The sequence below is a fragment of the Alternaria burnsii genome (genome assembly GCF_013036055.1).
Source record: "Alternaria burnsii strain CBS107.38 chromosome Unknown 725, whole genome shotgun sequence".
Lineage (NCBI taxonomy): Eukaryota > Fungi > Ascomycota > Dothideomycetes > Pleosporales > Pleosporaceae > Alternaria > Alternaria burnsii.
Window position 1 is genome coordinate 238,780 of NW_024066123.1, and position 15,994 is coordinate 254,773.

The 15,994-nt window shown below is 52.3% G+C and overlaps 6 protein-coding genes across 6 annotated transcripts; 4 read left to right on the forward strand and 2 right to left on the reverse strand.

Moving 5' to 3' along the window:
* Window positions 1–51: 51 nt before the first annotated feature.
* On the reverse strand, window positions 52–2,028 carry GT037_009692 (tyrosyl-trna synthetase-like protein; the record flags this gene model as incomplete). The annotated part of the gene is made up of 5 exons (XM_038934739.1): window positions 52–804; window positions 855–1,203; window positions 1,253–1,539; window positions 1,591–1,744; window positions 1,793–2,028. The coding sequence occupies 5 exons, from the start codon at window positions 2,026–2,028 to the stop codon at window positions 52–54; spliced, it is 1,779 nt and encodes a 592-aa protein (XP_038782540.1).
* Window positions 2,029–2,361: 333 nt separating this feature from the next.
* GT037_009693 (glycoside hydrolase family 36 protein) lies at window positions 2,362–5,203 on the forward strand (the record flags this gene model as incomplete). Its single annotated transcript, XM_038934740.1, has 4 exons — window positions 2,362–2,562; window positions 2,614–2,730; window positions 2,847–4,926; window positions 4,998–5,203. 4 exons carry the CDS (start codon window positions 2,362–2,364, stop codon window positions 5,201–5,203), a joined length of 2,604 nt encoding a protein of 867 aa, XP_038782541.1.
* A 315-nt stretch (window positions 5,204–5,518) lies between these two features.
* Window positions 5,519–7,935, reverse strand: GT037_009694 (uncharacterized protein; the record flags this gene model as incomplete). Its single annotated transcript, XM_038934741.1, has 4 exons — window positions 5,519–6,063; window positions 6,113–6,725; window positions 6,775–7,784; window positions 7,857–7,935. 4 exons carry the CDS (start codon window positions 7,933–7,935, stop codon window positions 5,519–5,521), a joined length of 2,247 nt encoding a protein of 748 aa, XP_038782542.1.
* A 286-nt stretch (window positions 7,936–8,221) lies between these two features.
* On the forward strand, window positions 8,222–9,457 carry GT037_009695 (pantetheine-phosphate adenylyltransferase family protein; the record flags this gene model as incomplete). The annotated part of the gene is made up of 1 exon (XM_038934742.1): window positions 8,222–9,457. One exon carries the CDS (start codon window positions 8,222–8,224, stop codon window positions 9,455–9,457), a length of 1,236 nt encoding a protein of 411 aa, XP_038782543.1.
* A 1,126-nt stretch (window positions 9,458–10,583) lies between these two features.
* On the forward strand, window positions 10,584–12,304 carry GT037_009696 (uncharacterized protein; the record flags this gene model as incomplete). The annotated part of the gene is made up of 3 exons (XM_038934743.1): window positions 10,584–10,784; window positions 10,862–11,651; window positions 11,706–12,304. The coding sequence occupies 3 exons, from the start codon at window positions 10,584–10,586 to the stop codon at window positions 12,302–12,304; spliced, it is 1,590 nt and encodes a 529-aa protein (XP_038782544.1).
* A 1,319-nt stretch (window positions 12,305–13,623) lies between these two features.
* GT037_009697 (uncharacterized protein) lies at window positions 13,624–15,792 on the forward strand (the record flags this gene model as incomplete). Its single annotated transcript, XM_038934744.1, has 4 exons — window positions 13,624–13,762; window positions 13,834–15,084; window positions 15,144–15,260; window positions 15,311–15,792. 4 exons carry the CDS (start codon window positions 13,624–13,626, stop codon window positions 15,790–15,792), a joined length of 1,989 nt encoding a protein of 662 aa, XP_038782545.1.
* Window positions 15,793–15,994: the final 202 nt, after the last annotated feature.

Here is a 15,994-nt window from a genome sequence, read left to right on the forward strand (position 1 = left end):
AACTAGCATTCGTCCTTTTGTTCCACCAGCAGTGAATCCTCCTCCGACTTCTCATGAGTCTTGGTGCTCCGTCTCCTCTGCTTTCTTCTCAAGCTTATCATCCCTAACTACTCTACAGATCTGAATCTTCGTCTTTCCGGATCTCAAGACTAGTGCCTCCCAGTCCACAAGATAGTGGTTGGGATCCACATCTTTCTCCGGCTTGATTCTTGACCACTTCAGCGCAGTGGGATTTTCAGACGGGCCAGAGTTCGGTACTACAACGTAGGCGCCATTGTTTGCAATCATGCGGTTGGCTTCAGACTTGGAGCTCGCAAGACCGGCGGCGTGGAGGATTTGTGGGAAGGAACCTGGTTGAAGCATCGAAAGAGGCAGCGTGACGATGTTGTCATTGACGTGTTTTTGTTGTTCTGATGTAGTGTCGGGTACCAATTGCGTGGTTGAAGAGGCGGCATAGGCCTTCTTGTACTCGAACAATTCGAACAACTCTTTATCCATCTTCCCCATGCCTTCCTTTGCTGCAACAACCGTACCTTTGTGCTCGGCAATCGAGTTTCTCAGCAAGAGTAACGAAAAGGTGTGGGCGCCCTGACCGAAGGCGTCCTTGTGTGCGGTAATGGCCTGCTGTGCTGCCCAGGCTCCGTGTGCCAGCTCGACGATCTCGCGGGCGAGAATGTGTTGGGCGAGGCGTTTTGAGGGATCTTGGGCTTGCCGCGCCATTAGGAGGGCGATGGAGTCAAGAGGGAGGAAGGTGAAGAGTTTGAGGTAGCGTTCTACGTCTGCATCGGCGGTGCGGAGGAAGTACTGTGTCAGTCTGTCAGTAGTAGATCTCTAGTAAAGTGCGAAAAGCATACTTGGTACAAGTCGAACGAGTTCAGCATTTGACCATCAAGCCAGACTGCGTTGCCCGCGCTCTTGCCGAACTTCTCGCCCGACGCGGTGGTAAGCAGTGGTGTAGTGAGACCATAGGTTGCAGCCCGTGGGTCTTCTTCACCTTCTGCACCGTCTTCCATGGGATATATCTTCCGCATATGGCTGACGGCGCCCATGCCCGCAATGATGTTTCCGTACTGGTCAGATCCGCCGATTTGGAGTTGAACGCCCCGGTTTCGGTACATGCTCCACCAGTCGTAGGCTTGGAAGAGAGGGTAGCTGAATTCAGATATGGCCATGCCTTCGCCGCTCTCCATTCGTAGCTTAACTCTGCAAGTGTGTAAGAAGAGGAAGCCTACGCAAGGTTTGGAGGACTTACGAGTCGCGACCAAGCATGGCACCCAGGCGCATGCCAGACCCAAGATCCCTCATCAATTCTATCGCACTCAGGTTCTGCAACCATTTCTTGTTGTTGAGGATATCTCGTTTTCGACTGACGAACTGCGGGTACTGGTGCTTAATCCCTAAGCATTTCACGTTGGTCCACAGCTTCTCAAGCTGGTGTTGTATGCTCTTCACGTTCATGGACTGCACATCTTCGCCCTGCCGCGAGCGAGCTGTTGTCCTGCCAGATGGGTCGCCAATTTGCACTGTGCCTCCACCTAACTATCCATGATTAACTCCCGCTTTGTGTATACCGAATCGTGGGCGGCTCACCAAGCTGACGGTGTAGTAGCCATGAAGGTACATCCAATAAAGCGCCATGAGGGGAAGAAGGTGTCCGACGTGTAACGAGGGGGCTGTTGGGTCTACGCCAACATACACGCCTATGCGCTTCTCGGTGAGTAGCCAGTCAAGCGTTTGGCGTCCACTGCCAATGTTCAGTATGATTGAGATTAATGTCTGGCATCGTGCTCACCCAGCGACGTCCTTTACAAATCCTCGCTCTTCAAGTATACTCAGCATACTTTGCTGCATGCCTGATCGCACCTTCCCCGCCTGGTCCTCCCACTGCGCCTGTCTCGCTGCTGCATCTGGTTCTTCGGCAGCCCATCTCTTTTCCGGCCGCTCACCGCGCGCGAGGCTATGCTGCTGTCGTGTACATTGCCGACAAACAAATTGCCGGGGCCTTGACAGGTGTCTCAAGGCTGACATGGCTGCCAACTGAGCGGCATGGAAACTTTGGCCCGTGTCAAAATGTCCCAGATGCCAAGATGGGACCCCGATGACGCCGATTGGCTGGTTTTGAGCTCACCTCGCAGCTACCCCGACCTCCGTGTCGCTTCCGCACACGTCACCTGCACCTCCCTCGGGCATCCTAGTGCTTGCATATGCATCATTGTGCTTCTTATACTTTAGCTGTTGGGTCAATACAAGATCAATACACCCTTCTCCTTCATCTTGTCCATTGTGTCTTTGCTTGTGTTGCTCTCAATCCATTATCCTGACCATCCAGTTCGCCACTGACATCCAACCTTGACCGCTAACATGTACGCTGCACTAAGCTGCCATCCTCCGTTGGGACAGACGACTACTATTTCCTCTGATCGAGAATCCGTCAGATTCACTGTAGTCATTGAGAGCTCCGCCGGCTCAGCAAAGACATGGGAGGTTGCTCTGTGGCACAACTTTGATACTCTGGACCAATGGACAAGCACCAGTTTGCAGTCGAGTAACGAGGCATCAGTGGTCAGCATCAGTCATACAGTATGGACGCGTCGGGAAACTAACTGCTCAAAGACAGCCGTCAGGCCCGATAAAGCAGATGTACAACGTCAGTACTATACAATCGACTTGCCTGGACGTCCAAAGCACGGGTCTTCTCTGTCGTACACCATCACCTTCAGAGCTTCAGAGGTAAGTGCTAGACGCCGTACTTATAATGGGCTTCAATTTGTTCCAGTCTCTTAGTTTCTTGTCATTGGGTCGATGGTCGCAGACGGGCGCGTGAACCCCTCCACTGACATGCGCAGAACGAGCCCTGGAAATGGGCCAATGAACAGTTCTCAACTTCAGACGGTCGCATCATATACCAGTCGCCAGATCCGCTAAAAGAAGACTTGACATATTACCTTGAAGGTCTTCCACCATTTCTCAACATTTCCAAAGAACAGAGCGATACGCCCAATACGGTCCTATGGGACCTGACCTACCCCGTGAGCGCAGCGTCAGGCAAGACATCCGGTCACTCGAGCGAAAGGCTTGGCAAGCCGACAAATCTTTCACGTTGGTTCGCTGAAGTCCGATTATGGGCTCCATGGCTCGCTCCGAGACAGGGCAAGGACCGATTCCAGCCGGACAAGGATGCTATGTTGGCAGCATTCGAGCGCCATGACGGCTCTCATCTGGTTCTTCTCGCAGTGAGTGGATTAGACGAGGTACTAACACTTCTCAATCACGATAGTGACGGCAGAGTCGTCATGAACGCCAAGAATGACAGCGAAAAAGATGGCACTGTACGCATCGTTGCTGCAGTAGGCAGAAAGTTGGACGACGCAGTAGCAGCCTCCATGTACTATGCTCGCAAGCTCGTAATGGCATATGAAGCATCGACGGGTCAAACCAATGAAGAAGAGAAGGCTTTGGTTGACGACTTCAAACCGCAATGGCTAGAGAACTGGTACGACGGCTTGACGTACTGCACCTGGAACGGTCTTGGCCAAAAGCTCACCGAAGATAAGGTTTTCGATGCCTTGGAGTCACTTCGCAAGAACGAGATCAATATCAGTAATCTGATTATAGACGACAATTGGCAGTCACTCAACACTGAAGGCGGGGACCAGTTTAACAACGCTTGGATGGAGTTTGAAGCAACCAAAACTGGGTTTCCCCGTGGTCTGAAAGCAACAGTGAGCGATATCCGAGAGAAGTATAGTCATATCCGACACATCGCTGTCTGGCACGCAATCTTTGGATATTGGGGCGGTATAGCTCCCGAGGGGAAGATAGCCAAAGACTACAAGACCACCAAGGTACAACTGAAAGACGGTGTTTCCGGCGGAAAAATCACCGTCGTAGCTGAGGAAGATGTGGACCGTTTCTACAAGGACTTCTACGAGTTCTTGTCCTCGTGCGGTATCGATTCCGTGAAAACTGACGCGCAATTCTTCCTCGATGAACTCCACGATGCAGACGACCGCCGCAAACTAATGAAGTCTTATCAGGACGCCTGGTCCATCGCCCAACTGCGCTCCTTTTCCGCCCGCGCAATATCCTGCATGTCACAAGCACCCCCTCTAATCTTTCACTCCCAACTTCCCTCCAACAAACCACGCATGCTACTTCGCAACTCGGACGACTTCTTCCCCGAAGTGCCCGCCAGCCACCCCTGGCACATATTCTGCAACGCCCACAACTCCATCATAACACAATACCTCAACATCCTCCCAGACTGGGACATGTTCCAAACAAGCCATGACTATGCTGCCTTCCATGCCGCTGCGCGTTGCGTATCGGGCGGACCAATTTACATTACCGACGTGCCCGGCCAACACGACATCGACCTCATCCACCAGATGACAGGAAAGACGCCCCGAGGCGACACTGTCATTCTACGTCCCCACACCGTAGGCAAGACAACACAAGCCTACAACGCCTATGATGATACGGTCCTCCTCAAAGTAACGACCTACGTCGGCATGGCACACACTGGCGTCTCAATCCTCGGTGTCTTCAACTGCACGCCCAAGCCAGTCTCTGAACTCATTGCTCTGGACGCTTTCCCTGGTGCAGAAAAGGGTACGTACATCATTCGTTCGCATACTGACGGTCAGGTTACGGAACCGACCAGTGTGGCGACGAACAAGGCCTTTGTACACCTTGATTTGCCAATTAGGGGCTGGGAGATTCTCTCTGCGTATCCATTATTGAATGTCGAACTTAAGAGGGGAGAAGATAGTGAGGCGAAAGGTCCAAGTAAGATTAGCGTGGCGAATCTGGGTATTGTGGGGAAGATGACGGGTGCGGCAGCGATTATTAGTGCAGATGCGTATGTGGATAGGAACTCGGGAAGACTGAGGGTTTGGACGAGTTGTAAGGTTTTGGGCACTTTCGGTGAGTTTCTATTCTTTATTTCCCTCCCTCTCTCTCTCTTCGCTATTGACATCCTGGCTAACAACACACAGCACTTTACGTCTCGGATTTGCCCAAGCGCTCGATTGAGAATGACTTCTTCGCTGTGCTCTTCGGCCGCCCTGTCCCAGCCCACTGCGTCAGTGTTAGCAAGGAATGCGAGAATGTGATTGAAATTGATACCGTTCGAGCGTGGAAAGAAACTGATTCAAAGGCTGGATGGAGCAACGAGGTTGTCGTTGAAGTTGTTATTCGATGAACATACGCTGGTTATGGAAAGAAAATATGAAGAGGCTGAATAGTATGGAAAGAAGTCATCTCAAGCAAACACGAATAGCGTAGCGCAAAATCGCAATATAGAAGACAGAATCTTGCACTTTCAGGTATCTTGGATATGCATCAAACCCGCCGCAACGCCTTTGAACTATTGTGCTCAAAAAGTAGTACCAAAAGCTATGCACTTTTCCTCCTTGCCATCCCGTCTTGCAAAGAAAGGCGTCAGATCGTACATGGGCATTTTATGTCGTCTCCCAGAGTGTACCCAGTCCCTAACAGCGAGATAACGGTACGTTCATCATAACTTGACGCCCCAAACTCCACGTCCGCCGGCGACACCAACCCACTCGCCCCCTTGCCCTGTCAATGCGCTCTGAGGTGCCCAGCTAATGTTGCCGACTTCGTAGTCGCACCTCCAGCTGGCATAAGGTCCTTTCTGACCCACGGGTACATTCTGCGCACCTGCAGCCCCATTGGCGGAATGTGTAGTCGCTGGCTGTACGACTGGAGGCTGTGCTGAAGCATGTTCTCCGCTGATAGTCGCGCCATTGTTTGCATGAAGCAGATCCCATATGAGAACCAGTGAGTCGTCACCGCCAGATGCGAGCATGCCTCTTCGTGACGGGTTCCACTCTATGCTGTTGACAGATGCAGAATGGCCGCGAAGTTCGAGGAGGGCCTGGCCCGGTTGTCGCACATCGAGGATGCGGATGAGGTTTGAGTCGGCGGCGAAGGTAGCGAGGAGATGGGAGTCATGTGGTGATGCGGCGAGCCGGAGGAGCGGAGGCGCGTACGACATGGTCTGTTGGGCTTTGGTCGGAGACATGCGACCTGTTGGCGAGCCTGTACTCTGTTAGTGATTGACGTGGAAAGTAAATACACCAAGACTCACCCTTGTCTTTGTCATTGCCCTTGTCTGAGGGCTCGTAGATGATGGTGCTGTGCTCGAGACTGCGGAGATCGAACATGCGAACACTACCGTCGGCTCCACAACTGACAAAGACATCAACGCTCCCTGCGCAGAAGCGTACATCGAAGACCTCTTTGTCGTGGGCAATCAATTGTGTCTTGGCGGTGAGGGAGGGTATGTCCCAAATGGTACAGGTCGTGTCTATGCTTGAGGTGATGATGAGCTTCGGTGACATGGTGTTCCAGTCGAGCGAGGTGAGGGGCGCAGTGTGTTCAGGGGTCTTTGAGTTGGAGAGAAGCGCGAGTGGTGTGAGCTTAGGGAGCTGTGGCTCTCGAGTGTTTACAGAAGATGAGCGGGTGATTGTGTTGCTCATGTTGTTGCCAGAGGCTTGAGGTAATGACCATAACCGCAGATGATCACCAGACGTTGCGAGGAGGTCGGTCGACTGCTTCTGCGAAGATGGCGGCTCCCACAGTATTCTCGTGACAGGGAAAGAACATGTGGCTTCAGCGATGGCATTGTATTCGAGGCCGTAGGGTGTGGCGCCGGGGACAGACGTGTCTTGAGGTGCTATTTGGGTGTCGAGGATGCGAATCTAGAAGTCGCGTCAGCATGGCGCATGTGGAGGTCGCTCTCGTACTCACGAAGTTGTGGTTGTCTTCGAGATAGCTGCCCACGGCCATCTTGCCGGCGCTGTTGCCGCCGGGGACGTTCCATTTGCACCAGTCGTAGGCGTATATGCTCCAGGGCGCGAGGTAGTTGCTGTTAGAGGGCACCTTGTTTCCGTCGGTGACCATGGTGTTGCCGTGTCCCATGCCGCCCTCTTGGTCCATGGTCGAGTTTGCGCGCGGCCTGATATCAGCCAGGCCCAGGGGCGATTGCGATGCAGCGCCGGAGGGAGTGGTAGGATAGTACTTTTGCGCAGGCGTGCCGGCGGCGTACTTGGACTGCTCGGGCGTGCTGGAAAAGGGAATGTATTTCTGGTCAGGCCCCAGGCCAGCTGGGCTCGAGCGCGAGTAGGAATGCGACCCTGAGTGGGGAGAGTGCTGTGCTTGGCTGATGGTGTTGGAGCGCGTGGGCAGCGTGTATTGCTGGGCGTTGCTCGCTATCTGGGTCTGGGTAGGCACGACGGGCGCGGTGTAAGCGGCGTTGGGTGCCGGTCGCTGCTGCTGCTGCTGCTGCTGTTGCTGCTGCTGTTGTGGCTGTTGTGATTGTTGCTGCGGCGGCGGCTGTTGTTGTTGTTGCTGTTGCTGCCCTGAACCGCCGGCGGGCTGGAGGCTACCGGGGACGGCCGGGGAGCCATACTGGCTGTTCTGAGGGGTTCCATGGTCGATGTTGATGTTGGGCGCCGATCGATAGTTGTCAGGCGAGTTGTACATTGCCTGCTGCTGCGCCGGTACGGACGAGGGTACTGGGACATGCTGGCCTACCGCCGTCGATATGTGCAGCTCCTCGTTGGTGCGTCCGCCTGTAGTCGGGGCTCTGTGTCGCGGGGCGTCGAAGCTCGAGTTGGCTGCTGGCGGCGCCGTCGAGGCCATGTAGCCTTCGCTCTGTCCTTGGGCATTCCCGCTGCTCTGCGGCATAAAGGCGTCGGTGCCGGCCCGCGTGGTGCCCTGGGTTGCTCCTCGCAGATTGCCTCCAGGCGCTCCTATGCCTAGTATCGCAGAACACACATCAGCCCAAGTTCAACGGTAGATGCCCCCCCCCAAGAAGTGAGCCTACATACTCCCTAGCGCCGAAGCCGCTGCGAAGATGCCCTGCGCCGGGTCGTTCTGCGCATTGTGGTGGTGGTTTCCGAAGGGCATGGCGCCTGCAATTACTACTGCGCTGGCTCAGGCAGATAAAAGAGAGACTGTGGTTTGTCGCAGCGCCTAATCAATCGTCCAGGAGCTGCAAGTGCGGTTGGCGTCGACTTGCTGGGCAGCGGCGGCTCTATCTCGGTAAAAGTTCCCCACCACCCCTCCGAACCCTCCCTTCACGCCTCCCTAGGGCTCAGAGTACAGGTGATTCCAGCTCGCTTCCAGGCTATGGTTCATGACCCAGGGTCACAGTTTCTACCAACCGCAGCTTCCTTGACCAAATCTTACAGCCATGCCTCCATCACGCAAGCCTGTCCATCGTGCACTGCTGTTGCTGCCGCCTGCGCCCTCACCACCGTCATATGCTGCGCTCAAGGCCGCCTACAACTCCCCCTTGTTCACTGTCTTGAGAGAGCTGGCCACATCTCCTCGCGTATCAAAAGAACCCACCGTTTTAGAAATTGCACTGCCATGCCCGCATCTGTACCGACATCTAGATGCGCCCCGGGGCGTACATTATGCGACTACTCAACAATTGGTCGCCGACCTCTACAAGCTCATCTGCATCACGGCTAGTAGAGAATCTATCGATACAGAAGACTCTGAGGGCGTTGATGCTCGCGTCATATTAGTCGCATATCCTCGGCATGGCCAGTTGACGACGCCGCTGCCCGATTCAACTCCTGAGCAGGAACTCCAAGGGCCTGCTATCGATATCCATACGCTAGCCCGGAGTTCTCGGTCATGGGATACTATCTACTCGGTCGAGAGCGAGGAAGGGGAGCGCGTACTAAAAAGCTTTCTTTCTTTATCCCAAACTCAGACACCCATATCTAAAGTTCGCGGTGGCATTGTCAGTGTAGAAAGCCCAGAATCATCTTCGTCTACCGGTAACGCAGACAACCCAATCAACCACATGTCCGTTGCCGTCGGAGGCACTTTTGATCACCTCCACATTGGTCACAAACTACTGCTCACCATGTTTGCCTTCATGTTGGGAAGACGACAAGCATCTCCTTCTGACACAACTTCCAGCGTGCTTACCGTTGGAATTACTGGAGATGCTTTGCTAGTAAATAAAAAGTTTGCAGAGCACCTCGAGAGCTGGAAAGAGCGTCAAGAATCGACACACAACTTTCTTTCATCTATTGTCTACTTTGGCCCCCCAGGCGACGAGCGTATCCACGTTGAAGAGATCAAGGAACCCGGGCCGAACGGACATGCCGTCCACGTCAGCTATCCTTTTGGGCTCACTATCAGATACGTCGAGATCTGGGATCCTTTCGGCCCAACCATCACTGACAAAGAAATTTCTGCCCTGGTGCTCTCTCTTGAAACAAGGGGCGGAGGTGCTGCTGTGAACAACAAGCGCAGTGAGCAGGGATGGAATCCCCTCGATATTTTTGAAGTTGCCGTCCTCGATGCCAGCGAGGAAGGCAATGTAGACGAGACGTTCCAGAGCAAGCTGAGCAGCACCGAGATTCGTCGTAAACGGAGCGAACGTGTTCAATCCAGGGCGAAAGCGTGAACCATGTTAATCAGGGTCTGAGCAGGGAGATGAAAGAGACACGTCTCGGAGTGTTTGTTGGCAGACAATATGTGAGCAGAGGCGTTGTCGACTTACCATGTCGACAAGTTGACGAAGCAGGAGGTTGTCTAGTGTCATTTCTTGTGCGACATTGCACGACAGTTGCGTGCGCCAAAGCCACACGACCGCGCAGGTCCGCATGACATTACCAGGGCCGGCATAGGGCTTGTGAAGCAACACGTCGCCATAGTCGACAGTCTGAATGCATTAGAGCGTCATCATGTGCGAGCTGACTTACGGATGTAGACTCTCCGTAACGAATGTCTTTGACGCATGCGAAACAGGAGAGAATGACGCGCTTCTACAGCATAATTATATTGCACTTTTGACCACCCGTTTCAGCCCACTATGAGGCTCCCAAGCTCTGTGTCGTCATAAGACGCTCCATTGTTTCGCATAGCGCAAACGCCATCCCAAGTACACGGCAGTGGTATCGGTCGGATGACGCTTTTTCTGCGGCTGATTGGCGTCACAAGCGCTTCTGATGCATGCTGTGTTGGCAACGCCATGGAAATTTGCAGCCCCACCCCAGTGACTTCTATCACATGACCGAGTTTACGATGCGGTCGCCCGCCATCAGCGAGACGGGAACATGGCTCCTCCCGAGCTAAAAGAGTCGATTTGTCGCTATGGACTGCTGCAGCACACTATTCCTGTTGCAGTCTAATTCGCCGCGTGCCATTGGAGATTTTGAAGCGGGCGTACCGGGATTGTCGCTGCAAGGCCAGGCTTCGTGTCCAGTCGTCTTCGCAACTCCAGCGACGCTTAGCTGACTGCTGGCAAAGAGGTCATGCATTTCTTCCCCCTACCGCGCCCCTCTGGCTGTTCTTCGCTTGCTATCCCACAGAACGGTGCCGTCGGATAACACCACGTCAGTTGATGACCCTCTCCCGCTGTCGCTATCCAACTACCACCACCCGTCAGACGACTATCCCGACCCGGCCCGAACTCTGCTGCCCTGCATCCAGAGTATATCCGCTGTGCGGTGCGCTCCTAAATCGCTCGGGAGCTTAAGCTTCGTGGTTGAGCTCCTCCTCCGCGGTCGTCATGAATGGTCCCACTTAAAATGGGTATCCTCGATCTTGCCGACGAGCTTCTTCGCATCATCCTCGAATATGTTGCCTCTGAACCAGAAAAACCAATCAGCCTGGAGCGCCGTGCCTATCTCTCACAGGAGAGCTTTAAGCTACCTCTGCCTCTAGAGCCTGACGACGCCGACACCGTTGCGAAATTTCGCCTCACATGCAGAAAGTTCGCCTTGCTCGGGGTGATTCATCAAGTTAAGTTGTGCCTGTACGAAATGCATGAGAGACGTACACTGACTTCGTATCTTCACGTCTGCAGTTCTCTCGCGTTACCACACGCTTCTCGCGGAAAGGACTTGAACGCCTAGAGAAGATTGCAAACCAGCCGCACATTGCGGGCCGCGTAAAGAAGTTCAGTTACATGGTACCGTTCTTCTATGATCAAGGTATCATCACAGATCGTGCTTCTGCCATCTTTAGAACTGACCAAGTTACAGGACGGGAGCGCATTCAGGAGCTTTTACGCACACGGCCTGAAAGTTTCGGCTTCCTTGATGTCGGTCACTTCCAAGAAAAAGTAAACGAGCAAAGGGACATCCTACGGACAAGAAAAGATGCTCTTATTTTGCACTTTGCGCTCCAGCGATTCACTTCACTCCAGCATGTTCAGATCCTGCGACTGCAGGACCAGCAAGATGCGGTGTTGATTTCGTATATGCGGGGTCACAACGAACTGAACAGTCTAGTGCCGACATGGCCACCAGCATGCCTGCATAGCGCGAAAACGATCGGTCAAGCTCTCCTTGAGTCCGAATCACCATGCTCAAGGTTCTCATCACCCATGTTAAGTCCTCAGAGTGTTCTAGGTGCCGCCAATAACCCCCCCTCAACGTTGGGAATTCTGGCCGAACGCCTTACTTGTCTAGAGTTACATTTCGATGATAGCACAGACCTGGACGTACGGATGCGGCACCTATCCTCATTGTCCAAGGCACTATTCACTGCGGCTAAGAACATCGAAGCAGTGCATATCGGTTTCCCTTCATATCGGCCACTCACGTTACGACTAGAAGAGCTTTTCCACAATGTCAAATGGGAAAAGTTGCAGGGTATGTTTTGAAGGTATGAAACGCACTGCGACATAGACTAACTTTATCCTGCAGCCTTTGGAATCCAAGCCTGGCGTCTTAACGCAGATGAAATCCTGGGTATCGCTCAGCGGCACAAAGACACACTGCGTGGTTTGCGCCTTCGAGATGTGCTCTTAAAAGATGGCAGTATGTGGAGGGATGTGCTCCCCTGTCTACGTGACGACCTTACAAGACTCGACTGGGTCAGTCTTCGGCGAATCGGATACGAAAAACATTTCGACGAGCAGTTTGTCATGGGAGCCGAAGTCCCCGATGATCCTCTAGGAAGTGATAGCAGCGATGAAAGCGACGATGACAGCCACTACGAATACGATGGTGAACACGACGATCCATCCGATGACCACAGTGGTAGTGGAAATGATGCTGACGGTAGCTCGATAGCTGGCACCGAATCCGATGCAGAGACGGATGAACCTGAACAAGGCGGTACTCTGCACTTTCCACCAATGCCAGACACACCGGCTTCAATAACATGGTGCAACTGCAATGGCCACATGGATAGCGTGGACGCTCTAGGGGATGATGGAGTCATGGTGACCAATCAGCAACGCAAATTCTGGGAGAAGTGGGTTGTGAGGAAGATCTGCACCGAGCAGCACGGTCATAAATGAGCGAACATCAGTCCGTCAGATATGGAAAGCCATGCGCATAGTGTTGTTGGTGGTGACCTGGGCGTAAGAAGCAATTTACTATCGAACCGGTTGTAGCTTGTCTGCAGGTGCGATCACGTTCTAGGTCCCGCATGCGGTCCATGAACCGCATATGCGTGTTCGCAGCAGCCACAGCACTACTCGGGCGCTTATGCAAACCCAACAACCCGTCACCAGGTTACATCAACACTTCGGTACGAACGCGCACTGCGCCACAGAGTCGCAGTTTTCATGTGGACCTGACCAGACGACCCCACGCATCCGCATCCTCCAAACACACGGACCGGTAGACGACAACGTCTTCAAACATCCGTTTTCTCGGTTGTTCCTACTTCATGGATATCTATCGAAGCATTGCACAGGCGCTTCCGGCTCTTTGCATACCATATGTTCTCGAAAGGCGGACTGTTCATACCTATGCTTCGTCTCTGACGCCAAAAGTTACGCGCTTGCATCCTATTTCACTTTTCAACATCTCAACACTGAGTAACGAATGTAACGTAGCGTGGGAAGGTATCTGCTTTTCATCTCATCAGTCCGATTAGACACATCATCTTTCTTTTCCGATCTATCGCCCTTCTCCTCAACAATGTCATCACGAGGCTTAAGGTGAGACACACATTCGGAGGCTGTCTGTAATCAGTGCAACTTTTACATGTTCAATACGGCTACTAGGCTTCACTGTTCTATCTGTTCCTATCAACTTTTACTCTTCCGTACAGTCTAGTAAAGTCAAGACAGTAGCATGGGCAGTAAGACAACTGTCGATAGAGCTAGTCTATCTTACTTCACAATCTAACCTTCCTCTTTCCTTCTCTACATGATTCAAACGATTCTACTAGTAAGGCTGCTTTATCTTCAGTCAGCAGCTTTGTTTATCGTACTGGAAAGTGAGAGCGTCAGGAACAGCATGCTGGCGAACTTCATCACTAATAACTTACGCAGAGTAACGGAACTTTACTGCTACCTTCAACTCTCAGTTCATATCTCAGGTGTCTTCTATGATACCACCTAGACGTTATGATTACTAGGTATAAGATAACCTCTACTGCGCAGTCACTGCCTTGACGCAAGTGAACACCCTGACTCATTGTCCTGGACAGTATGACCGAAGAAGCCATCTCTGTTCCCTCATCACACGTAACGCGCTCATGACACGTCAGACGCGTTCTCACACGCCTTCTTGGCGTGCCAACATGATGGTAACAGTTCAACGCGCCCCGATTTGGCTGTCTGATCCACGAAAACTCTTCAAGCAGCTTCTCACTTACAACATCGCAATGACAAGACACACCTGGAAGGTTGCAGATGCCGGCGTAATGCTGTGGGAGCCGGCCGTAGAAGCTGCGACAGCTACAGCACTGCCCGAAGCGCATGCTCTAGAGCAACCAGACAACGTGGCAGAAACTGATATTCAAGGTAAGTGGTCACCAATTATTCTTGCCTACATTGTTACAGGGCAAGGGCTAACAGTCTGCGAACAACGTTAGCTGGTAGTCACGATGACTGCGAACACAGCAATAGGCAGGACTTGGTGCTACCTTCTTTAGAAGGCTTCTTCGGGTCGTATACAAAGGATGAGCCTGGCGAAGATCTTAGATCAGAAACTCCTCTGGACACGTCACAGTACGCATCAGGGACTACCGAGTCGTTCTCAAGTCCCTGCCCACTATTTTCAAGCAAAGTTGCCTCTACTAAGCTACACAATTCTTCGAAGACAAGCCGTCGTCTCGAAGTTTCTAATATTAAACGAACACCACCGGTACGTCGAACTCTTAACTTCGGGATGACAAACGTCCGCAAGACACTCGATGCCGTACCAAAATATGGTGAGCCTAGTGGCTTCGATTCATTAGCAGCATTGAAACGCCTCGAACGTGACCCACCCCACCAGTGGGATGAAGATGAGCGGGAGCTACTGACGATCCTTTACCGATGGTACAATGACAAAGACGCAACGACGCTTCCGAGGACTTTCAATGCTGTTACCGACCAAGATCTACGACTTTCAGTTATTCGCTATCAGTTCGACAGCCACCTGGTCTTGTACGGCCCACGTGCTTACCCAGAATTCGGTCGCGTCATGGCTGTACCTTTTCATGATCCTATGCAGAAGTATGGTGGAATACATGCGATCATCGAAGAGAAGGCGACTGAATATGGCATCAACTTGTCGCGGCGGAGAATTGAGGTTAAACGAAAGTCTGGTTTAGCTCAATACGCGAAATCTCCAACTACAAGGAAGTATTGGAAGTCCCTAGTCCGGCGCGCGGCAGAGAGGGAGAGGAAGATGCGTTGTGTACCTCTAGCGCCAAATGTTCAAGGATCATCAGCACAGGTTCCTCCGCTTGGAGGAGTAACACTAGCAGCGGACGTCAAATATGAAGATGAAGAGAACTGGTCGGATGTTGAGGACCTTAACATATCCGCAGTTACATTCACGCAACTAAGCCCTAGTTCCTTGCCTACCACCAATTCCATTGGGTTCAGGGTGTGGGATGCAAACAGCAGGACGATGTTCGACGAAGAGACTGGCTTCGTGAGCCAAGCGTTCTCAATCTGGAGGGGAGAGTTGCCACCGCCTTTCTCCCCTGATGGTCAAGGACGACAGGCGATCATGTTTCTCTCAAACTTGCACCTCTCAATGAGCGGTGGCGCATCCGCCTTTGTATCTGTCTCAACAAGTCTTCTACAGGCGCTCGTAAAGGCTTCTACAATGGAAGACCCCAGAATAGCTGTCGGTATGTTTCATTCACCAATGAAGTCGTTGATTCTGGCCATTTATTAATCTTACATGTAGTTGCACTCGACCACGCTTTGCTCCAACAGCCACACAAGACCTTGCCGGCGGCAGACATCTTGCGCATGTTAAAAGCAGAAGGCCAAGCTTGGTGGGCGAGATATAAAGGACATGCAGGTAATACAACAAGACGCGATATATGCTGTGTTTATACTAACATCTGTCAGAGCGGATGGTATGGGCTTCTGTGCCTGCTGCAGCCATCATCTCTCACTTCCCGCTCTCAAAATTGCGCCAACTCTCCAATCAAGAAAAAACATGCGAAGATATACTAAGTCTCAACGAGATAGAGTCTGGGCGCAGGACGCAACATGTCTCTTCGCAATTACGAGACAAGAACAACGCCATCAGCGTTAGCACATCACGAGCTATGGCTATGGTGTCTCGCATATTTGGCATGCATCGCTGTAGCGTAAGCTTAACTCACATCAAAGGGCTCGTATCGTCCCTGGTCGACTCGTTCCAGTTGGAACAGGTCTCATCACAAAGCAACTATACCTCAAGAATGATCTCTAGAGCATTCGCTGTAACACTTAGATCGCGGGCGCATTGCATCCAAGACATCGAAGTTGCATTCAAGGACGGCGTGGAGCAAGGGACAGCGACCATCGCATTCTACGCCCGCCGCCGGCGCACTATAAAGACATGACTTTCTCAGCCGTACAAGAGATACAGTGGACTGTATCATTGCAAACGCTACGACAAGGTGTAGAGTATTCAGAACTACATTGCGTGTAGGAAACATGATAGTATGTGGTAGAGCATAGAGATATAGGAAAGCACTCAAAGGTCTCCAAAGACCGACATTTTCCCGTCGTTGCATCATCTACCTGGAAATGTCTGCACTTGAA